Source organism: Caretta caretta, chromosome 3 (genome assembly GCF_965140235.1).
Source record: "Caretta caretta isolate rCarCar2 chromosome 3, rCarCar1.hap1, whole genome shotgun sequence".
In the NCBI taxonomy this organism is placed as follows: domain Eukaryota; kingdom Metazoa; phylum Chordata; order Testudines; family Cheloniidae; genus Caretta; species Caretta caretta.
Genome location: NC_134208.1, coordinates 14,560,442 through 14,584,814, shown reverse-complemented (window position 1 = coordinate 14,584,814; position 24,373 = coordinate 14,560,442). Strand labels below are relative to the sequence as shown.

The window sequence follows — 24,373 nt, the reverse complement described above, 5'->3', positions numbered from 1 at the left end:
TTCCTGTGATTTTCTAGGCACCTCAAAAATTAGGTGCCATGACACGCAGTGGTGCGACACCCAAGCCCTTTTGTGGATCTGGGCCCAAAAGACAGGGAAAACAGTGAAACTGACTATACACAAAGTGCTGTCAAGGCAGGAAGCAAACAACTGAGAAAACCGAATAAAATTTCTGCAAACTTCTTTCAAATGCAATAACCTCAGATATGAATAACTACAGCAGGTACACACATTTCAGAGAGAAATGTGACTTTTCATGATGACTCTGTCCTTTAACTTGCCATCACAGAGCATACGGTCAGAGGCAGAAGGTTTGAGTACCTACTTGGCATGGAACTGTCAAGAAGAAATGCAGGAAACCTCAAAGACTCTGTTGCTTTCCTCAACAAGAAAGGGAAGAATCCCAACTGTGGTTGTGGTAAACCTAAAAGGGGTTTTGTTAAAATCTCCAGCTACTATACAACCACAAGAACTGCTGTATAACACACGATACGCATTACAAGATTTTCCTTTTATATATACACACCAAGGTTAAAATAACCAAAATGCAAGACTGATCATTATTTTCTTTATTCTTTAAAGACACTTTCTTTGATGCAGTTAAAAACAAAACAAAAACACACAAAAGTAAAGAAAATAATTTGACCTGTGTTAATACTTATGATGAGATCCCCACTCTAATGAATCTGTTATTGAAGAAAGAAAGATTTTGAAGGGCTGCTAATCCTCTCATCAATAATCAGTGGAGTCAGATACGGACTACTGATGCTTTTCCAAATTGCCCAATCCAGCAGTGAAAATGATGGCCACTGCTGATGCTTTAAACAGAAATCTGCACACCTAAGATCTTCATGCTGCCCTCCAAGGTTCTTCCCATAAGGGCTGCAATGTAATGGGCATGCTGTAATCAAGTAAATGTAGGATTTAAAATTACAGTAGAACCTCCGAGTTATGAACTGACCAGTCAACCACATACCTCATCGGGAAACGGAAGGAGGCAATCACAGGCAGCAGCAGAGACAAAACAAAACAAAAAAGCACATACAGTACAGCACTATGTTAAATGTAAATGACTAAAAACATTAAGGGAAAGTTTAAAGAAAGATTTGACAAGGTTCGGAAACTGTTTCTGTGCTCGTTTCATTTAAATTAAGATGGTTAAAAGCAGCATTTTTCTTCTGCATAGTAAAGTTTCAAAGCTGTATTAAGTCAATGTTCAGTTGTAAACTTTTGAAAGAACAACCCTAACGTTTTGTTCAGAGTTACAAACATTTCAGTGTTATGAACAACCTCCATTCCCGAGGTGTTTGTAATTCTGAAATTCTACTATATACACATTAGCACAGAGAACCTGCATGATCACACAGCAGTCTAATGGGGCTTTTCAGTGCTATCAATTAAATTTAAAAAGTCAGTTGTTTGTGGAGTACATGAACAAAAGAGCAAACAATTTTTTTTAAATCAGCAGGTATAGATAACTTGCATCCAAGACTTTTAAAAGAACTGGCTGAGGGGCTCCCTGGACTGTTAATGTTGATGTTCAATAAGTCTTGGAACACCAGGGAAGTTCCAGAAGTTGGAAGAAAGGTAATGCTGTGCAAATAGTTAAAAAGGGTAAAGACGAGGACCTGAGTAATTACAGGCCTCTCACTCGGATACAGATCTCAGGTGAGATGATGGAGCACCTTTTACAGGAATTCGATTAATAAAGAATTAAAGGAGGATAATATAATTAATGCCAATCAACGTGGGTTTATGGAAAATAGGTTCTGTCTAATCGGATAGCTTTTTTTGATGAGATTACCTGAAGCAGAAAAAAAAAGGGAAAAGGAACAAGGGATGTAGTTAAAAAATGTTAGAAAACAATATGAAAGTAACACTAAAAAACCCACGGGCATATACGTAATAGTAAAACCCAAATCTTCATCGTCTCAGATTAGCCAGAACAACAAAGAGAAAAAGATTTGGGATGGGATTCTGAGAAGTTGCTTGGTGTGTTAGGAACACAAGTCCCACCCTTATGATTTATAGGGAGAGTGTTAAGGTCAGACGGTTAGTAGCGCAAAAACAGAGGGTGCGATTCTGTGCTGAGCGTCTAAGAGGCGCAGTACAAAACTCGCAGCCCAGGAGGAGGAGGGCTAAGGCGGTTTCAGTAGTCCTGTCCATGATCTCCATAGCACTGTGTGCTGTGACCACGGCCCAGTTATACCCTCCTGCCCTCAACATGCAATCTATAGCTTGTGAGGGGGCCTTACAAAGCAGCCTGTGGCTGCCTTCCTCAGGTTCTTCCCTAGCTGGATCGAGTGCTTTTAGTACCCCTTTATGCTACTCTGGCCCTTTCACCCAGTTTATGGGGCCAAAATGTGGGTTAGGATCTCATCCAATAAATTAATTGTCAGCTAAACCAAGAGGAGATATACTATTACAGTAGGAATTTCAGAAGTGCTCAGAGCTGGCCTAATTCCGTTCCCCCTGAATTCAGAGGTAAAATTCCCATTGGTGTTGATGGGAGCAGCTAGGCTAATGCTGAGTGCTTTTGAAAAAAACCACCCTATTCCTCCGTGGGAAAGGTAAAGCTAACCTTATTTCTTCAATCCTTTTATGTATCCATATGACCACTGGATATCCAGATGTTAAAAAAGAGCATTGAGTGACAGATGCATAAAATAATTGGGAGTCTTTAGTTTTAGCTGGCTTGCCTGCAATAGCAGGGAACTGGACTGGATAACCCAGGAGGTCCCTTCCAATCCTATGTATATGTCCCCTACTTATACTACACATATGTCCTTACCGATAACATAGCTCTTAATTGTTTGACAGTAAAGTAAAAGAAAGGCTCTCTCATTAGCATGAAACAGATATTTCCTTTTCTTTTCTTTTTCTCAAGATTCCATTCCAAGTGAGAGACAAACATTTCTTTTTATATATTTCTTTACATTCCAGGTTTATTCAAGAGACATTATTCACAAGCACATATACTGCAGGTATATGTTTGGTAGATCTTAAGAACGGTAAGACACTAGGAGCATGAATCAGCAATAACCCTAGCAAACAACATGGCTAAAAAAATCCCAGTGTGATTTCTTCTTTTAATATCAAAGTCCTGGATGTTTAAATCCAAATCTCCAATACTGAACCAAGCCGTTCACACCTAGAACATTTGGTACAATGACAGTCCATTTACAAAAAACACAAGATGCAAAGAGTTGCAAATTTACCTATGCTTGATTTCTGACACATGGATGGCAAGATGCAGGAGAAGTATCCGTGCATTTGAAAAATGTGACATCGAACCACCAAGTAATTTTGTGCTTCAATATTTTGATTGAAAAGTCTCCTTATCCAGCATAAAGTCTGCGAATCTCTGCTGGAGCTCCTTCTCTCGCTCTTGCTGCCGCTGCACGTCTTCTTTTAGACACTAACAGGAAAACAAAATGTAACAACTGATTAGTTCTCCACAATTTACACTATATCACACTGAGTTAGCATGGGTTGTATTTTTCCTTGAGACCAGAGTGTTGTCTGAGATAGAAATGCTATTTGATTGGTTTAGAAACACAGGAATTGCTATCCTGGATCAGAGCTGTGGTCCATCTAGTCCAGTGTCCTGTCTCAGAGTGGCCAGTCCCAGCTGCTGCAGCGGAAGTGCGAGTAGCCTTACGCAGGTATGGGAAGATGTGCTCCCCACATTAGGTCTCCTCCTAATCCCTGGTTAAATTAGTTTAAAATCCCATGTCTTAGATTTAATGTCTCTTCCAAAATCTGTTTGTATTAGTTATATTTAGCTTTTTAACTCTTGCCAAGTTTTTGGCCTCAATGACATCCTGTGCCAAAGGAGTTCCACAGTTCAGTTACATTGCATGAAAAAGGATTTCATTTTATTGCCTTTGCCAGTTATAACTAGAGCCGACCGGAGGATGATGACAATTTTATTTTGCGGCAACTTTCAAGATTACAAAGTTTGCTTTCACTCCGCACTGGAGCAAGTTCAGAGTGATCAGGCTTTGTGTACACTTAAAATGCTACGCCGCTCTTGCCCTTCAGTGGAGGCACTCACTCGTGACGGGAGGGCTTCTCCCATCGCTGTAATTAATCCACCTCCCCAAGAGGCAGTAGATAGGTGGACAGAAGAATTCTTCTATTGACCTAGGGGTAGGGGTTGGGGTAGGGGTAGGGTCTATACTGGGAGTTAGATCAGCATAGCTACATCCCTCAAGGGCATGGATTTTTTCACACACCTGAGAGACGTAGCAATGCTGATGTAAATTTTCAGTGTAGACCAGCCCTGGGGTGAAAAACAGCTCTGAATCAGGCACAGCAGGGTCTTCCGCATCCCAGACCGTGCCAGAACCACTGAGCTATAGAGATTGCCCGTCTCTCTCTAAAGCTTCATCAAAACGGATATGTCTCCACAAAACCATTTTGGCTTTGACAAAATAGCAGATTCCTGACTTACTAGCTCTTGTATTAACCTAATGACAAAATTTTAAAGACCAGCCATTCTTATTCTGATTAACAAAAACTCTTCACAATTTTCCTGTGTGCACTATTAATTACAGTTTCCAACTCAAATGATCATTCAATACCAGTGGCTCCCAACCTATTGGCATACGACATTGGTTTGCCTGATTAAGATCCTGGCTGTAATGTCTCATGGCTGCCATCTCCCATTTGGTTGTGTACACTGCAGTCCACAATGAGAGCGGAGCTGCTGAAAAAACTCTAGCACACGCTACTGCCTAGAGCAGCGTTTCTAAAATGCGGCCACCGTGGCTGCATGTGGCCACTAGCGGATTTTTTTGCAGCCATGACAGCTTCTAAAGCAGGGGCAGGGACTGGGAGTGGGGAGCAAAGCAGCAGCCCCTCCCTGCAGTGCCCAGCTGTTGCTCCTGAATAGCTGTTACCAAGGGCAGTGAGATGTGCTGCCTTGGTGTTTACACTGGCACCGCCAGCAGGGATCAGCACCCTGCATGGTGCAGCCTCCTTGGAGACGAGTGGGGCCAATATGCTTGGCACCGGAGGCAGATCTTGTCAGTGGAGGCGGCTGCAGTGTTCGCTGGCCAGGGCACGTGGAGCCTGGGACTCCATAGGTGGCCAGTGAGTCCCTGACCCACCTTCCCTGGGGAGGGCTCTCGATGAAGGGCCTTGGGAGGCAGGGACAGAGAGATGGGTTTGTCAGAGGAGCCACCAGCAAGAGTTGGTGGCTGGACTCTGAGGCCACCAAAAATTTTGTTGTGAGAACCCCTGCACTAGAGTGCTCACAACTGAATGACTATGACCAGCTTTGGGTTCAGAGCAGATTCATTCAAGGAGGGGCACATAGAGCACCAGTCACCTGACCTACTAATATATGTAACAATATCTCTCTCAGAAATCAAAATCTGGCCACTTAAGAGCAGTAGAAAAATAATATACTTAAATATACTAATAATATACTAAAAAATAATGATACTTTTGAACCACAGGGCATACACTGTTCAATAAAACGGTGATGCATTTAGGACGGCAAGGCAGTGTACTCCAAAGATTTTGGATAAAATAATATGGGAAAAAGTGCAGGGAGTTGGCAGTTTCTTACATGAAATTCCCTACACAGGCATGTAAATACAGTTCTCGTAAATTGCCTTAAGTGAGACTGCTGATGAGACTTAACAAAACAGGGACAATTAGTGAACAATCAGCACCAGGTTTTTAAAGCACGCTGTAGAAAAGTAACTGCACAGAAGGGTGATGTATGGGTGATGTTCCACATTTCCTTCCCCCGAATGACTTCCAGATAGTTTGCTTTGTTGTAAAACAAAAACAAGGTCTTTCTAATAGCCAACACTGCACACACAGCTTGGTACCTGAAAATGAAAGTGGCTTCTTCCCGCTTCATATATCTTCTCCTACCATAAGCACTTGGAATTAAACCTAACTGTAATTTTTATTTTTAAATACAAGAGGGAGAAGAGAATACAGCTGCTGTTCTGTAGTCAGCTTGACCAGCTCAGATCCTATATGAAGCCCATATCTTCTTATCCCTATTTCCCATTTTTCCAGTTATATGCATAAGAAATCAGATATTAATTTGAAAACAATGCATTAGATACACTATCAATTTAAGTCATTCAATAGTTTAGTTTTTGAAACAGACCAGTGATGCTGGATGTCAACATTGAAAAAAATCCCAAAACAGAGTTATCATACATTAATTTGCCTCTGTAAATGAGTATCTACATTCCAGATAGCTACATGACCTTGGTGCTTTTAAATGACATACAAATGTGAAGGTCAAGTGTCTTCAACCTCTTATAAAAATATCCTCTCTTTTCAAACTGCTAAAGTTATGCTGCTTGTAGTAAGCATGCCTTTTCATGTGAAAACAACCTTATCCAAACTGGACCTTTTTCCTTGTGTAGAAATAGGTGAGGAAAGCAGGAACCTAATTTCCTAGGATGTTATACTACACAGTAATATGCTCATCCTGATATGGTTCCTCTACCACTTTTTCTTATTTAAACATGACCACAGCCTTATTACTCTTTGTTAAGACTAACATATAAAGAGATAACAGGCCTATCTACAGCTGGTGTAAATGGTCATAGATCCCATTGACTTCAGCAATGGATCTCAATATATTAGAAGAGTCAACTAAAAATAACTAGGTAACATAACTTCTGCTAAATCAAACAGTTTGTGTTGTATGAGATTAAAAAACCAAAACACAATAAAATAAACAAGGGTAGGAAGAAGCAACAATAAAAAGATCAGCCTCAGCTTTAACATGGCTCAGGATCTCAGATACTACAGTGATGGGAAACAGTGTAAGAACCTGGATAGTTACACAGAAGAAAAGAACTTGACATTAATTTAAAAATATGCATTATTAAAAAATTAATGTAGCCAACAAGCAGCAACAGCCCATGCAAATTTAACACTGTTAAACAAACACTTCTCTGTTTCTGTGCTCCTAGACGATCCACTGAAGTGGTGTTTAGGAATCCTACCTCCAGTCTCCTGGGAATAGCAGCGTCTTCATGTTTCTTTAACTCCTCAAAAGTACGTAACTCCAGGTAAGCCTGTTCAATCTGGTCCCACAAATCATTTAACTGTTTCATGAGTCCCATTGCCCGAGACTGGTAACCACCAAGCAAAATCTTCATCTTCTTTTCCATCTTGGCAGCCCTCTTAGCTTCTGTTGTCATATGACCTCTGTTTATCTGTAGAGAAGAAACCAATATGTGTATTATTCATGCAGAACAATGCTAAATCTTTTTATTTCTGAAGTGCACTGTAGGATAAGTACCTTCTATAGTGCAACAACCCAAGACAGACGAGACATTATTGTACTAAAACCTCAAAGCAAGGAGCAGATTTTCCTACTGTAACAACCCCATGAAAACGGAAGCATCATTACAGTCTATCAGAGTACAGCTTTAGACAAAGATTATTAAAAGCATTGTGCTGAGTGGGCAGCAAGGCCACTATACAATGCTTATCATGGCTACATACCAATTCCCAAGGGAATAGATGGGAGAGAAATCCCTACCCCTACTATAGAAAATAAAATAAAGGAGATTAATATTTTCCTCTTTTAAAATATTACATACTTTACCTGCAAAGGCAGCCAAAACCTTCAATCTGGCTCCCCTTACCTCCCTACCCCCACTATGCCCCATTTAACTTGCTCTTCTGCATTAAAAAAACTGAATGAAGAGCCTTAGAGCAACTCCCAGTTCATATTTCTGTAATAAAAGCACAGTTAAAAAACCACAGTTGCCCCTGCAAGAACACCACCACCCTGCTGTGGTGCTTTTCATCTGTGGATCTCAAAGCAGTGTAGAAAAGTGGGAAAGTAACATTCTCCCCTATTTACAGAAAGAAAAGAGAGAGAAAATGATTTGTCCAAGATCACCCAGCAGGTCAGTGGCAGAGCAGGAATAGAACTCTAATCTCCTAATTCACAATCCAGGGCCACATGCAGCTAACAGGGCGGGGGAATAGTAAAAGGGAGGTACCAACACACGGGGCGACTGGTACATCAGAAAGAAGTGGTGATCTCTCTCTGAAGCATCATTTTGGTGAGTGCCAACAGCGGGGCTCTGGGTCATGAGAAGTGTAAATGGGGAGAAAGAGTTAAATATATTGTAACCGCCCTAAATATATGAAAGCAGAAGAGAAGAGACTGTTTATACCCATTTTCCCTATGCTTTCATTTCCTCTTTGTTTAGTGGAAAGATATCCTGCCTAATCCCCTGCCCAAACTGGACTTTAATGCTATTCTAATGAAATTTTATATGCTAACAGCATGCACAACCACACCCCCCGCTCCAGTTGTGGCTCAATGATGCACTAAAACGAGAGAAACAAATCTGCACCATGGTAGAGGCCTGCTAGTTACCAGAATTGGATTCTTATTCCTGGGGTCTTGCAGTGAGCACTTTACATTGCTCCATGGTAACGCCTTGCCCCAAGAGAGTCCTGCCCAGGCCTCTAAGCTATTCGGATGGTAGCCACAGTTCAGAATTAGGGTTTTCAAATGACAAATGCTAATGAAAAAGATGAAATCCAAACACCTGCCACCTAGGACATTATATATGCAGAGGAGCAAGCACAGTAATGACAACTTTTACCATTGGAAATGAAAGGGATCATAACCTGTCACGTATTGTGAGATATATGTCTGCCAGCCACAGATAGTGCTGAGAGAGAGAGAGGCACCTTGCTTATCTGGGCAATATTAATCGGACTGTCAAAGTTTTGAAGGTTTGTTAATGCTTACACTCCTAGCCCAGCTCCAACTGATAGTATCAAAGAAATGCTCTGTGTTGAATCAGCAATCTATTAGCACTATGAAATATCACTGAACAGAGTCTGGGAGAGGTGTAGCATTTCACATCTCAATTTATGGACATATGGATTTACTTATTTTAGGCTATTTTCATGGAATACGTCTTTTTGCAGAAAGCGTTGTGCAAACAATTCTAAATTTAATAACGGGTAAAAGTCCATCTTCTCAAAATTTGGCTTCCCAGTACTAACGGTGCATCAAACAGTGCAGGAGATGGGAATAAATGATTCTTTTAAGCTGGCAACACGATCTGTAAATGCTAAATTACAAGTTCCCAACTCAAGCAGCAGTAGTTAGTGTGGTCTATTTTCTTTTAGAAATCAAGTGCTGTGTTGGTAAATATCACAAAGTCACGATTAACCCTGATTAACAAAAATGCAGAACACTGCATTGCTTTGCGCTAAGTCTACCCTCTGTTCTCCCAGTGCATGATGCAGTTTATTGTGTATGAAGACTGTAAGCACACTGGGCAAGGACCATTTTTCTAAGAGTTCTGTAGTGTGTCAAATATACTCAAATAGACACCTACATCCACACCAATCAATCACAACCATTATAGTCACATGATCCATGTTAGGACAAAGCAGATATTAATGTCAACTCCTGTAGAACTCAACTTATTAACGAGTTTTACCCTAGAACTAAACGTGCGAATTAGAGCCTTTAACATACCAGTATTTTAATAGGCAAAATACAGAAAAACAAGGGGATTGTAAGGGTGGGAAACTGTTAATGGGACAAGGGAGAGAGATTTACACTTCTGAGCTGCCTGGCTTGCTGGTAGGGGTTAGACTGAATTGGACTGTGGCTCTTTCCCATGTATGTTCAGGGTATCAAGAGCAGCAGTTTTCAAACTTTTTCAGCTGAGCCCCCACTTTGAGTTACAATTTTTAGTTGCACTCTCCTCCCCCAATCCAGACAAAAATAGACACAATACCTGCCCCTCCTCACTACCATGGTCTCTGGGGGTGGAGCCTGCGCTGGGCACGGAGGCTGCTGGGAGCAGAAATCAGCACAGCCACTGCAGATGCTGACACTGACCCACAGGCTGGGAGACCCACTGAGGTGAGTCAGGGGGTAGCGGGAGCTCCCTCCCCAAGCTGCCTGGCATCAACACTTGCCCACCCACCCCAGGGGGCACACCCCCCGGTTTGAAAACCTCTGATCAAGAGTATATGAAGAGGTGCTCCTTTCTCAACATTTGTAAAGATCTAAAGGGAAAAAAAAATCACAAATAAAGAAATGAGTCCCTAATCTTCCTGAGGTTACTTTATGACTAAAAAACTATGTAAACTTTAAATGTGCAGATGGTTAAATATATTATTACTTCATCAACAAATACAGCGACATAATAAATGGATCATTTTTCTGATTACTACTACTGAAAAACAAGTCTGGAATAATTTATGCTTGGATGCCACAGCATGGATAGATGCATATGTAGGCAGAGAACTCTGATATAATGAAACTCTACTTTTGGCAAAGGAGAAGAGAGTACCACATTGTTTCATTGTATTGCAGTGCACAAAAGCCAACCTCCACTTACTATGAAGTTGCTCACAGGAAGAGGCTGGAAAGGACTTCACTATAAGAGAGGAGGATTGGATAGCAGGACCAAGTGTATAATCTGTGCTTTATATAACTTCCCACTAAAACGCTGAAGACCACAGTCCCAGCAATAACAGCCATAGCTGGCCCCACACAAACAAATCCTCCTAATTCTAACACTTGATAAAGGCTGAAGTTGACAAAGGGCCCAGGGTACAAAGTAAAAAAGGGATTCAAGTGAGATTCTTACTGAAAATACAAGTTAGATCTCAGTCACCCATAATCCAATACTTTGAGATCTTCCGAAGGTCAGAATTGAACTCATAGTCTCCACTTCCTTCTGAATACAGATTCTCATTCTCACCTACATATAGATTCTCAAGCTGCCATTTATCGCATGCTTTCTGCACTGCTTCCTGCTTATCTAGGTAATCATAGACACTCCTCCCCTCCCCTCCCCCCCCACTGTAATATCTGGTGCCTCCTAAATATTTAAAAACAGAAACAATATATATTCCTTCCTTCCTAGCCTGTAACCAAGAAACTGGAGCATTCCTCACCTTTCCCTCTTCCACCCAAACTAGAAGACTTAAGGTCCTTGTGGATGGGTCAGGGACGAGGGGGTGTGTGTGCGTCTCAACATTTTGTAACAAATTCTATGTATCAAAAATTGCTGACTGCTGCATTAATGCCAAGAACTCCATATAATTTTAGTTCAAGCTTCATAAAATGTGTTAAGGCTCAGATACCTGGCTCAAATTCAAAGCTGTTAAAGAGGTGTGTTTAAATGCATTTTTTCATTAAAACTGATAAATGGATTTCAGTAAAGTCTGACAACTGTTTTCCTCGTGAAAATAACAGGAAAATTAAAAACACTTGAAGGATTTCTCTGTTTAGTTACTTATTTCCTACTGCTTCTGGGCCAATTTTGGTCATGCTGCCTGATGCACCCACTATCCTGGAACAGAACAATGTGCACAGACATGGGCAAAGTGATGCAATATCATTGGATCAGGGCAAAACCTCTGTATATCTTAAAAAGACACAGGAACCTTCCCTTTCCAGCCCCTGTGTACTATATTTCTCTCTACAGATGTGCAGTGGATCCTTTGATAGCAAACCTGGAGCCACCTACAAAAGCAGTTATCAGGGAGGCTTCAGCTGCGATCACTAAATATCAATATTCAACCTTTCCCTCTACCCCAAACTCCTGGCGCATGGTTCAGGGAAGGAGAGACCAGGAGTCAGTTCTGTGTGACAAAGGTAGGGAATGGGAGGGTATCTAGAATTAGTATGTGTTAGGGAAATGGAGATTTCATGTAAAAGTAGGAGGAGGGAAAATTGCTATGTGCTCCAGACAGGGCTGCAATCATATATTCCTAGATTAATAGATTCCAAGGCCAGAAGGGACCATTGTGATCATCTAGTCTAACCTCCTGTATATCACAAGCCATAGAACTTCCCCAAAATAAGTCCTAGAGCGTATCTTTTAGAAAAACATTCCATCTTGATTTAAAAATGGTCAGTGACGGACACAACTTGCTTGATAACTCTGGAGAATCAGGGTGTCACCACAAAGCTCTACCAGTATGAAGCACTTATAACCCTGTACCACATGACACTGGAACATGAGTTAAATTACACCGATATTTCAAATGGACCCACGTGGACCAAGACCTCCAGCATCTCAGGGTCCTCTGCTGCTGGGAGCTCTTTCCATGCCAGTGTCAGCAGTCAGCTGTAGACCAAACAAAAGGTCACAAGAATTTATTTTTTTAAAATAAAGTGTTTTTTCTTCCACACTCCTCGTATTCACAAATGACTGTGCCATTTTTTTCTGCAATAAATCAGTTTTGAGCAAAGGCCAAGTATGGAAAGTTTCAGTCCAATATATGAAAACTTCATGAAGTGATTGGGAAAGAGGGGGGGTTATGCAACCTTAGGTTTCTGTGCCAATTCCCACTTTAACAAAACAAAGCAGAGTCCAAGGATTTCTTGACTGGACGTACGCTGCGCAAGGATGAGGGGGAAGGATAGTCTTGTGGTTGAGGTACAGGACTGGGACTGAGGAGTTCTGGATTCATTTCTCACCTCCTCCATACACTCCGTGTGTGACCTTAGGCAACTTGCCAATAGCTCCAGGCCTCAGTTCCTCATCATCTTTCCTTCAAGCATCTTTTTGTCTGTTTTGCCTATTCAGATTGCAAGCTCTTGGGGTAGGGCCCATCTCTCACTACCTTGCTAGCAGAATGGGGCCCTAATCTCAACTGAAGACTCTAGGGCAGTGGTGGGCAACCTGCGGCCCACCAGGGTAATCCGCTGGTGGGCTGTGAGACAATTTGATTACATTGACCGTCTGCAGGCACTGCCACCCGCAGCTCCCAGTAGCCACAGTTCACCATTCACTGGATGGGAACAGCGAACCGCGGCCACTAGGAGCTGCGGGCAGCCGTGCCTGTAGACAGTCAATGTAAACAAACGGTCTCGCCAGCAGATTCCCTGACAGGCTGCGTGCGGGCCACGTGCCGCAGGTTGCCCACCACTGCTCTAAGCTCTACTGTAATAAAACAATAATGGTTTTAAATAATCAATTAAATTGATTTTCTTTAATTGTTCGGGGTAGGCTTTTGCTGCCTCTTCATTGGCGGATGCAGCTTCACCAGTAGTCTGCACATTTTTGAGGTTGAAGCGGTTCCTAAAACTGTTAAGCCAACCTTGGCTGGCTTTGAATTCCTTCTCATCAGAAGGCTGTTCCTCTTCGGCGAGAGGCTTGAACAGCGCATAGAGGCTAAGAGCCTTGTCTCGCAACGTGTTGCCATCGATAGGCACACGTTTACAGTTCATGTCTTCCAGCCATAAGTTTAATGCCTTTTCAGTCTTCACTAAAGTCTTATCACACATCTGGCTCGTCACCTTAGCAGTTATTGGAGCACTTGATGCCACGGCTTGACGAATTTCTCTCTCTCAAATCTTGATGGCACGGATGCTAGATTCGTTGCAGCCATATTTACGCACCACGTTGGAGACCGACATACCGTCTCTCAATAAGTCCAACACAGCCAGTTTTTCCTCCAGCATTGGAACAGATCACTGCTTCTTCGGTTGAGCACCAGGTGAAGTAGTTAGCTTGGTTTAGGGGCCATATTTTATGAAAAATACGTACAGTATCTTTAAACACTAGAATCACACTCAGCGCGGTGAGATGCTCACTATGAGAGGCACATAGGAACTGAGACCAACTGACGGAACAGCAGATTCACATCTCCCATCTCATGCTCACTCCGGGGCATATGCTCATTGACTGGAACGGTGGGCGGAATCGCCTGCACTATTTACAGGTATCTTGTTATTTTTCTTTTTTTTTGCCGAGCGCATATAGTTGAATTTGTGTAAGTTAAATGCGCGTATCATGCGACTCACCTGTACTGTATTCAGTAAAGGCATTGAGTTTGACATCTCTCAAAAATTATGTAAAGTGAGATTTAATCCTGATTTACTCAGGCATCTTGATTTTTCATAGAAAAATTACTCAATAAAAATCCAATCAAGTGAGGTATTACTGTATATAATTATATCCCAGAACTGAAAACAGACCAGATGTACATAACTCAAATGAGAAAAGGCCAGCTAACATTTTATGTTCCTATTTAATCCAACAATCAGGAGGCTTAAGGGTGAACCACTATTTTTCACTTTATTATATAGATTACATGCCACTACTGTTTATTAACACTTGTAGCAGTCTGTCTCCTGAACAGTTTGGCCAAGATCACAACTAGTAACTCAACAGCAGTCTATGAGTGAAATATGTTGCTGGAGGTGGGGATTCTTATGAGCCTCCTTCAAGTTTCATAATACATTTTGATAGGATTTTTTTTAAAATAAAGCCAATACAAGATTTATATAATGTTACACCCTTAACAATACGGTCCCCTGGCTGTTACCAACACACAGGCTCATAACTTTCTCTGAAAATGGTGACCCAATTGGCTAAATACTGGATTTATTTTATAAAAAGAAAAAATCTGTAGGAGCCAGATCTAAGTTAATTAGCAATCTTTATAAACACTAGATTCATTTAGCTCACATCTCCTTTTAACATCCCTATTTGGAAATTACCTGCTATAATTGCAGTACACTAAATAACCCGACCCATCATAATGGTTGATCCCAATAAAGATAAACCTAGAGAAGAGTGATTTTAATAAAGAGGTGTTGCCTTGGATTCTCGCTCTCTTTTTTAAACTTTTTTGAAATCTTTCCCCTCTTTAGTGTTTAAATTCTCTCATTCTCCCCACAACTCAATACCATACTGTAGGCCAGCAGTTCTCAATCAGGGGTCTGTGGCCTCCTGGAGGTCTGCAAGCCCTTCCAGGGGGTCCATGGAGCCCCACCACTGAAACCTGGTTCCCCAAGCCCCGGCGCCCCCTCACTGGGCTGAAGCTGGGAGTGGAGAAGGGCTGAGGCCCTGAGCTCTCCCCCTGCCCCTCCCTGACTGCAGCCAGGAGCAGAATGGGGCTGAAACTCTGAGCTCCCCACTTCCCCGCTGCTGCCGGGAATGGTGTGGGGCTGAAACCCTAAGCTCCCCTCCTCCTCCTGTTGAAACCAGGAGCAGTGCAGGGCTGAAACCCTGAGATCCCCACCCCATCTGCTGCTGGTGCCCGGGGCTGAGGCTGCTCCTCAGCTCCCAGCCCCCTTTGACTGCTCACGCAGTCGGTCAGAGCTGTCGAGGTGGCTCCAGGCCCAGGAGAGCCCTCAGGGAGTAACCACCAGCATACAGCCCCAGACAGGTGGGTGGCCTGCTGAGGGGAGTCGGCAGTGGAGATGGCGCTCCCTGCCTAGACCCTGCTGTGCAGAGCTGGCCATAGCCCCACTGGCCCTGGTCCCCGCCCCCCAAAATAGAAGTCAAACTACGCCAATGCCCAAGGGTTCCCACCGCTGGTCCAGAACCCCGAGTTCGCCGCCCACTGGCTGGACCCTGGAGTTTTTCCTATCACATTGAGGGAGGGCCTCAGGGAAAAAAAAAAAAAAAGGGTTGAGAACCCCTGCTGTAGGCAACGTTGGTTTATGAGCCTTTTACGACAAACAAAAGGTGTCTGGGGACTCCATGCTTTGGCATTCACCTTCACAGTCAACACTTTTCTAGAGAACAGCACTACTCTGACTGGAAAGAGAAATCTCACCACTCTGCCAGAGCACAGTACACATGCTACAGCACGCTGGTCTGCCAAACGAACAGGAATCAAACCATTCTTCCTGAACATGAAAACAACAAGGAGTCCGGTGGCACCTTAAAGACTAACAGATTTATTTGGGCATAAACTTTCGTGGGTAAAAAACCACTTCTTGCATCTGAAGGATTGAGGCAAATAGGTGGCCTCAAACCATTGATCATTCTGATTCTTGACAGACCAGAAAATAAGCTAATGTTTAATGGATAGTGTTTGTGAAATCCTTTGATGATCTATGTCAGTGCTAAGAAGGGTTATCTGAATTCCTAATCACAGATTTCTACTACAAATCACCTTTTCAAATGTGTAAGTTCTGTTTACCTAAACCATACCAGCTGCAATGGTTTGAGCAAAGAGTCCCCACCTCACTAATAGCAGCTGATTAAGCAACCTGTAACTGCTAGCCATTTTACCTCACATTTTATATATTTTTTTGACTGCCAATTTCCAGTGCTGTTTGGATTCTTGGCATATCATAAAGGATTCATGAGCAATGCCCCTGCTGAGCACTGACACAAATGAGTCCACCAACTGGGTAAAAGTCTGGTGCAATATAGAGCAATTCTCAAACCATTCACACATTATGGCCTCTCAAAATATTAACCTTTAAATGCATGAAAGGCAGCATGGCTATGGTTTAATGGACTAATTAGGAGATGGAAATACAGGACATCTACATTCCTTGCTCTGCCAGTGATCACTGTGTGATCCCTGCAAGACCACCTCTCTGTGAACTCATTTGCCCCTTCATAATATATAAGGTAGCATCTTCCTCACAAAGGTGCTGAGGATTAATTAAAGTTCATGTAGTGCATGGAATGTGTAAAAGCACTTTGCAGGTGCTATTGTAAGTCTTTCTCCCTCAAGGGGCAATATTCTTAGCTAGTTTCCAACAAACTCATTTGTCTAGCACCAGTGTCCCAAAGGTTAAAGTCCTAGAGAACTGCTCACTTCCGAATAAAACCAAATTTCTCCCTCATAGGCAGACTCCATGGTCCAGTGTTGATCAGTTCTTTAACAGACATCCTAACCCTGAACATGCTTGTGGAGTGGGGACCTTGTGATTGCAAGGCAGAAACTACAGGGAATGGCAAAAACAAAACCAAGTCTCAAATCTGTGACTTCATCTGAACGTGGAGGGCAACTGATTTTATTCTAGACCCCGGGAAAGCTCAGATAGATTCTAAGGCCAGAAGGGACCACTGTGATCATCTATCTGACCTCCTGCATAACACAGACCATAGAACTTCCCTGAAATAATTCTGGTGTGAACTAGAACAGATCTTTTAGAAAAACATCCAATCTTGATTTTAAAATTGCTAATGATGAACAATCCACCGCAATCCTTGGAACATTGTTCCAATGGTTAGTTATCCTCTCTGTTAAAATATACACGTTATTTCCAGTCTGAATTTGTTTAGCTTCAACGTCGAGCCATTGGCTCATGTTATATCTTTGTCTGCTAGATTAAAGGGCCCATTAAAGAGTTTCCCATGTAGGTACTTACAGACCGATCAAGTCACTCCTTTAACCCTCTCTCTGCTAAGCTAACTAGTTTGTGCTCCTTGAGAAGGCACATTTTCCAATCCTTTAATCATTCCTGTGGTTCTTCTCTCAACCCTCTCCAATTTTTCCAATGTCCTTGCTTGTAGCATAAAAGGAAGAAGAGTTCCATAACTACTCAGTGCTCTGGGTTTCACACGTTCACATTCTGAATGGAAAGGATGTTACACTGAATATATTATAAACAGGAGTAATAAAACTTGGCCTTTCTGTAGCAACTTCCAGCCAGAGCTCTGTGAATACTTTGCAAACATGGAGTTGCACAATACTGCTGCAAGGTAGGTGTTATGCCCATTTTAAAGACTGAAAAACTGAGGCATGGAGAAGTTAAGTGACTTGCTCAAAGCTATGCAGTGAATTTTTGGCAGCACTGGGCCCAAAACTCAGGACTCCTGCCTCTAACCACAAGAGTCTCCTCCCTCCCAAGAGAAAGTATCTTCTTATTGTGGGTGTGTCTGTTGCTAAGGAACATTATCACTACTTCTGACCCCTTTATTGCCTCCCCTCCACCTATGTTGCTGGTGGTTGCTTTGTTCCGTTCCTAGAAGGGCAAGAGAAAGAGGAACCAGGCTCCTATCCAGCCTATATGGCAAACATTTCAGATTTATTAGTACAAGATGTTTGCCCATTCAGCTATGGTTCCTTTTTCCTGAAAATGTGTTTATATTACTGGGAGACATGGTATCTCTGGGATTAGTCTAACCATTTGGGATGCCCATGATTGGCATATGCCTTCAGCAGCTATCATGTTAAACATTATTGTCAATGTATAACCATCATCAGATAACATGGAAAATGTGCCAGTTCTTCCTTAGTTTGCCTGATACGTAGCTAGGTGTGTAGACAAGATATCTGGAGGCTCAGGCCTTTAATGAACCTGTGGCCTGAAGAGAGGTGTGATTTTCTGCCCCCCAACTATTTCTCAGTAGATTTTATTCTCTACAGGTATGCAGACACTCTGCACACCTAGGCAACTCTATACCTGTTGCAGTGATACCTAAGGTAGAAATTTGAGTACAAGCTTTTATGGCTGTTACCACACTATCAGCTATTTCTCAGCCTTTCCCTCCTTGGGTATCACCATATTTTAGCCACCTGATAAACCAGATGAGACTGAAAGATCATGTACTTTTTCCCTATCTGTACTTGGACAATGAAAGGTCATTCCTATTTAAAAAGTGTCCTTTTCCCCCTTCTACCCTAACCAACATAATAATACCAGATCTGAAAACCCACTTGAAGTTTTAAGCTTTAGGGAAGACAAACCGGAGACAGTATTTTGTGTATGTCCAATAAAATAAGAGCAATTGAAGCATCCACTAGCACAGAGCATAGCATGTAATCCATAAAGTGAAACTAGGGTTTTCCAGTGAAACTGAATTCAGTCAAACTTGGCTGTGTAGAGGAGCAAAAATGGCCGCCCAGTCTGGAAAGTTACCATCTTTCTCATTCCTACCAAGTTCAAAGTAGCAACCAACAAAGAGAACTAGCTAATGTAGCCTCAGGGCATTGTGCTTACTCAGCAAAAGATACATTTGCAAATCTGACTGTGTGGAAAGTATAACTTACTGTACTTTGTGGATACAATGTAACAAGAGTTTCCTCCCCTACAGACTTTGAATAACATTTATAATTTAGCAATTAACCGAAATGACGACATAACTACCACAATGGAAATAAAATATTTATGTGCTGCAAGCCAACATTATGAACTCTCTTTCTTCCAAGACAAAGTAATGCTGGCAGAAAGAGTAACTTAGTTCTGAACTAAGAAGGAAAGAAGCTAACTTGTTAAAAAGATGCTCCTGCCATCTCTCATTGCACCTTAAGTGGTATACTTTTCACCAGAAAGTTACAATCGATGCATTAAGTCTAAAAATATTCTGCTTGAAAAAGGAGGGGGACAAGGTGTGGTATTATTTTGTCTGTACCGCTTGCCGAATACCAGTGTCACATACCTGTCACATCAGAAAATTCCAGTTCCTGGTGCCACTAGCCAATATACCAATATTCTAGAAAGAAGGGAGGGAGGGTGGGTAACCTTATAGTGAAAAAGAGCAGGACTGTGGATCAGAAGTCTCAAGTGCTGCTGCTGACTTCAAGTGACACCTTGGTCTATTAATGGCTGTGTGCCTCAGTTTCCCCATTTATAACATGATAATAGTACTTATTTACCTCAAAGGGATGTTGAGAGGCTTTATTCATTAATGCTTGTCAACTGCTCTAAAATCCCCAGAGTGAAGTTTCACACCACTGAAGTGAACAGTATTATTGAACCAAACATTCCAGCATTCAAACTATCATCATCATCAGGCAGTTTTTCTTATTTCTCATTATTGCTGAACAGCAAGATATCGTATCCAGGCATAAGCAAAAGCCTTTCCATAATTAACCTGCTCCTCCTGCAGAGTTCAATCACTAATGGCACAATCTGCTGTTGGTAATTGCGCAATCAAGTTCACAGAGGTGAATGTCACCTCAAAATACACTTGACTATTGTCACTCAATCAGGCAGGCAGTGGAACCAGGCGGATTATAAGAAGAGGACTATTTATCCACACCATAAATCTAACTGGTAATTTCTGTGCAGTGAAGACAGAGCTAGGAATAGCTGGACTTTGTTATATTAGAACTGTGGTGTATTAACAGGCCCAGATGGAAATGTTACACAATCACCACCTAACCTACAGCTGCCTCTAGCCAGTACTGCTACGCCTACATTTTCTCTGCATGAGATTTTAGTTCAGTCCTAGGGTTTAAAGGCAGCCCCAAAAGCTGACCATCGACAGATTTTGCTGCTGGCAAACTCAAACATCATACAACGTTTACTCATCTCTCAAGGAAGAGAAAAGTACGAGCAAATATTTTGCTGTATTAAAAGCGAGGCTGGTAACTCCACCTATACAGGTTTCCTGACATGTCCTGTTATAAGACTGTGTTCAGATGATTATATCTTTTGCAAAATGTAAACTGCTCGGTCTGATATTGTCCATGGTGGGTCTCTGCCTCAGGCTGAATTTTTGTTGTAAAATTTCTGCCATTTCAGAAAACGGGGCAAGGGAAAAATACGTTGTTTTGCCCAAATTCTGGCAAGGTTTTCTTCACAAAAGCTCTAGCATCTCCATGCTTTGGAGCTGGGACTTGAGATTTGGCAGGGAATTGGCCTTTGGGTCAGGGATGTGCCTTTTGCCATACCTGTGAAAATCCATCCAAATTTGGCCAAGTTATAAACCTTTGAAAAAACCCACAGTTCCCACATTCTCTGTTGAGACTTCCATCTGCATGGAACATGCTCCAGTCTGGGGCTGAGCAAGACTCTCTCTGCAATTGCCGATCTGTGTTGCAGGCCATGGTGGATCTGCATCTGCGTTTGGAACCTGAACTAAGAGCAGGGAAATTGTCTCTCCTGTGCTGTCAACGCTCCCCACCTCTGGACTCAGGCAGACTAGAGGAAGCTGCCTAATATGAATACCGAGGGGACAAGAACCAGACCTGTATGGGGATGGGGAGGAATAGATTGGGGCAAGAAGCTGGGGGGTTGAAGACTGGGACTGACTGGGCAGGGATAATGGGAGCCAGGGAGGAAAACAGGTGGAGAGGGCGAAGGTAGGAGCCAATAAGTTTCAGTGAAGTGGCAGGATGGGGGTAGAGGTCTGAGATTGGGCCAGGTGGGAGAAGATTGGCCCTAGTTAGACAAAGACTTGCAAGGGAGGGGAAAGGAGTGTCACTCAGATTGGACAAGGAGCTCAGGGAGTGACTTTGTGACTGGGAGCCAGCGGGGTCAGGAAACAAGCTGGACGGTAGCAATGGAAGAGACACAGATCCAGATGAAGAACCAGAAGGGGGGAAATGGGACTGGGACTGACTTGGTAAGGAGACTAAAGACAACGAAGTGGTTGGGGGCGGGTGGCAATACGGAACGACTGGGCACGGAGTTGGACTGGGGAAAGACAAGGACTTGCTGGGTAAGGAGCCTGGGATGAGAAGCCTGAGGAGTGAAGACAGACTGGTAAGGAGAATGGGACTCAGAAAAGGAGTTATGGGTGAGAAAAAGACAGGACTGAGACCTGGATGGGTTGGAGATGATGGGGTGGAAGAGTGAGTGCCCACTAGAGTACACTCCCCTCCAGAACCTGGAATGGAACCCAAGTTTCCTGAGTCTCACCAATAATCTGTGAAACTCACTGGCAAAGTGTCCCATCCCCCTCTAAAGCTGGTTCACATAAAGGAAACCATCTATTGTTATGAGTTACTAGGAACAAGTGATGGAGATCAGTGAGTTGGATTTAAAGGTTCCAACCCTGGGACGACACATCAAGAGGTCAATATAATGCAACATAATGGAATTTGAGGGTTTGGGATTTTTTTTATTTGTTTGTTTTTTGAAAGACTAGGAAATTACACACACAAAAAGATGTTAAAAGGTTGCAAAGTCAAGACTCAAAAATTAGGAAATGCCGGAACTAAGGTTTCCTGTGCCTTAATTCAACTCCTTGTACGTATGCATTATAATACAGTTCTTAATTATATAATCACATATTATTTTTTTTCCACAGGACCCTGCCTCATTCTGTGCACAGGATGGACCTGTTCTGGGGATGAATCAGGGTTGCATAGTGAAGGAGGCTGTTGTCGGTAGGGCCCCTGTCTCATCTGTTGTTGCAAAATTTAGAAGGAACATCGGGAATGAGACAGAATTGCAGGAATCGATAGGATGGTCTTATGGTTAAGGTAGCTGAATGCTGCCCTGGAGAACTGGATTTTATCCCTGCCTCTGCCACAGGGAGAGTCCTGTCACTTAAATCATACTTTTCACAAGCGGTCACTAGTTGTGTGTTGCTCATTTTCCGGGTGCATGACTTGAGACCCTGAGGTCTGATTTGCAAAGTGCTGAACACTCACAGCGCAACTGAAGCAATGAGAGCTGTACTTTGAACATGTGAAGTGCTATATAATGCTAAGTACTCAAAAATAAAAATCAGGTCCTAGTCACTTCAAACTGGGCCCCAAAATTAGCTGAGACTTTTGCCCTTAATCTCTAGACTTCAGTCCCCCATTTGTAAAATGGGGATAATAATAGCCGCTCATCTCATATTAATTTATGTTCACATCTCATATGTGAACATAAATTAATAAATATTTGTTTTGCACTCAGATACTACAGCACCTCAGAAAAGCCCATGATGAAAACAGAAAGTCTGTCTTCAGAGCAGGGTTTGAATAGCGTGTAGTAAATAAAGCATGGGGCCACACATTGACCAACAAGGAGAAAAAATATTGAATGGCTGTTCATTAAGTGAACACCATCCATCGTGTGCACTGATGAGCATGCAGAAAAATAAATAAGTAATCATGTAATTAAAGACTGTATAGTAATGCATGCATAGGCACCGGGGGCCGAACTAAGTTAGAAGAGGCATCCTTCATTCTAGCACTTCCTAACTTTTCAGTGCTTGACTTTACCTTAAAGTTGTAGTTTTGTGTGTGTAGTACTTCATTTTAATTCCAAAGATTATGTGTATTTATACATAAATTAGACAGAGTCCTCAGGTTCCAGGCAAGATGCCAACACGCCCTTGTCGCCACAAAGGCTGGGTGCTCCTGACCGAAGATATACTTTACTGTCACTGCATCGCAGCATAAAGCAGTATGCGGAGCAACAGTGCACTCTGCTGGAAGACACTGAACATAACCAGCATTCCTGTATTAATGGCACATGAAGGGAATGGAGGGATTGTCCACACTTGAAATACTACTGCAGCCCAACTCAGCTGCACTGCTGTAGCGCTTCAGTGTGGACACTACCTACGCCAATGGAAGGGATTCTCCCATCCGGCATAGGTAATCCACCTCCCTGAGAGGCGGTAGCTAGGTTGAAATAAGAATTCTTCAGTTGACCTAGTGCTGTCTAAACTGGGGGTTAGGCTGGCTTAACTACATTGCTCAGAAGCATGGATTTTTCACACCCCTGAGCGATGTAGCAGGGTCGACCTAATGTTTTAGTGGAGACCAGGCCTAGATAATTATAGAGTTACCTGGAGCTGAACAATTTGCGGCCTAAACATCTACCTCTTCCTGAAGCAGAACTGTCCTTGGGATTAGCTTCTTGGTTTGCACACTACACACAGACGCAAGGCACACTTACTTAAATTCACTGAGTCAACCTTGCAAAGTTCAAATCCAGCCTTCTGACCTACCTTGCATGCTGCTTTCTTGGTACCAGTGGTTTGAGGGCATTCACTACCAGCAACAATAGATGTGCTGATGAAGAATTTACATAAAAAAGAAATCTTCCTTTTATCATGGGAAAATAGGGTGCCTGCATTATTTAAAGGGACACCGTTAGGCTTAAAATTGTAATTGTAATAAATCACGTTTCCTTGAGTGTTACTGATACTACACAGTCTTTCAAAATAATTTTAAGCAAATCTTATTTTACACTATCAATGCTGTGTACTTTCTGCACTTATTATTTGTATGCATCAGTTTGTACAGCAACAAAGAGGAAGAAACAGTCATTGTCTAACGGCTCTAAATAGAAAAAAGCAATTAAGAGGGATGGAATGAAAGGAAGGTTATAGCCTTCCATATTAGGGGAAGAAGGAACCTGCAAGAGAACAAAGTAGCAGGAGAGAGAGCATGAAGGCAAAAGAAGAAAAAAAATCAATGGGCTAAGGAGACAGATATAGGAATAGTTGAGAAGACATGTAGGTGAGAGAGGGAGAGGAGTTATGCACAGCCTTGAAGCAGAGGACAAGAAGCTTTCATTTGATGCTGAATGTAAGAGTAAGCCAGTGGAGGGATTCAAGGAGGGGAGTAATCTAATCTAACAGGAGGGCAATGAAGAAGATTTTGGCCCTATGTGATTACCGTTAAGTCTGTGCTTACATGTTTTGCTGGATTGGGGCCTGTGATTACAGCATTTTGTATGTACCTGAAGTGAGTGAGATGACAACAGAGAAAGCTACTTTGTATAACTCTGACAACTGCAGAAAGAGTAGTTTCACTTTCTGCTTCCCAGGCCCTAGCGCAGAGGTGGCAAACTATGGCCCGCGGGACCCTCCTGCCCAGCCCCTGAGCCCTTGCCCCGGGAGGCTAGCCCCCTCCGTTCCTCCTCCCCTGCAGCCTCAGCTCACTGTGCCGGCACAATGCTCTGGGCTGCAAGCTCCTGAAGCAGTGCAGCTGCAGAGCCTGGCCT

The 24,373-nt window shown here is 42.6% G+C and overlaps 1 protein-coding gene across 1 annotated transcript in view; it reads right to left on the bottom strand.

Moving 5' to 3' along the window:
* Positions 1 to 554: 554 nt before the first annotated feature.
* Positions 555 to 24,373, bottom strand: part of CDC5L (cell division cycle 5 like) — a 48,692-nt gene continuing 24,873 nt past the window's right edge. Inside the window, exons 15-16 of the mRNA XM_048845727.2 lie at positions 6,990 to 7,202; positions 555 to 3,418 (exon numbers count right to left, since the gene is read on the bottom strand). Of these exons, the coding sequence (XP_048701684.1) occupies positions 3,314 to 3,418; positions 6,990 to 7,202 (318 nt within the window). The 3' untranslated portion in view covers positions 555 to 3,313. The remainder of the gene's footprint in view (positions 3,419 to 6,989; positions 7,203 to 24,373) is intronic.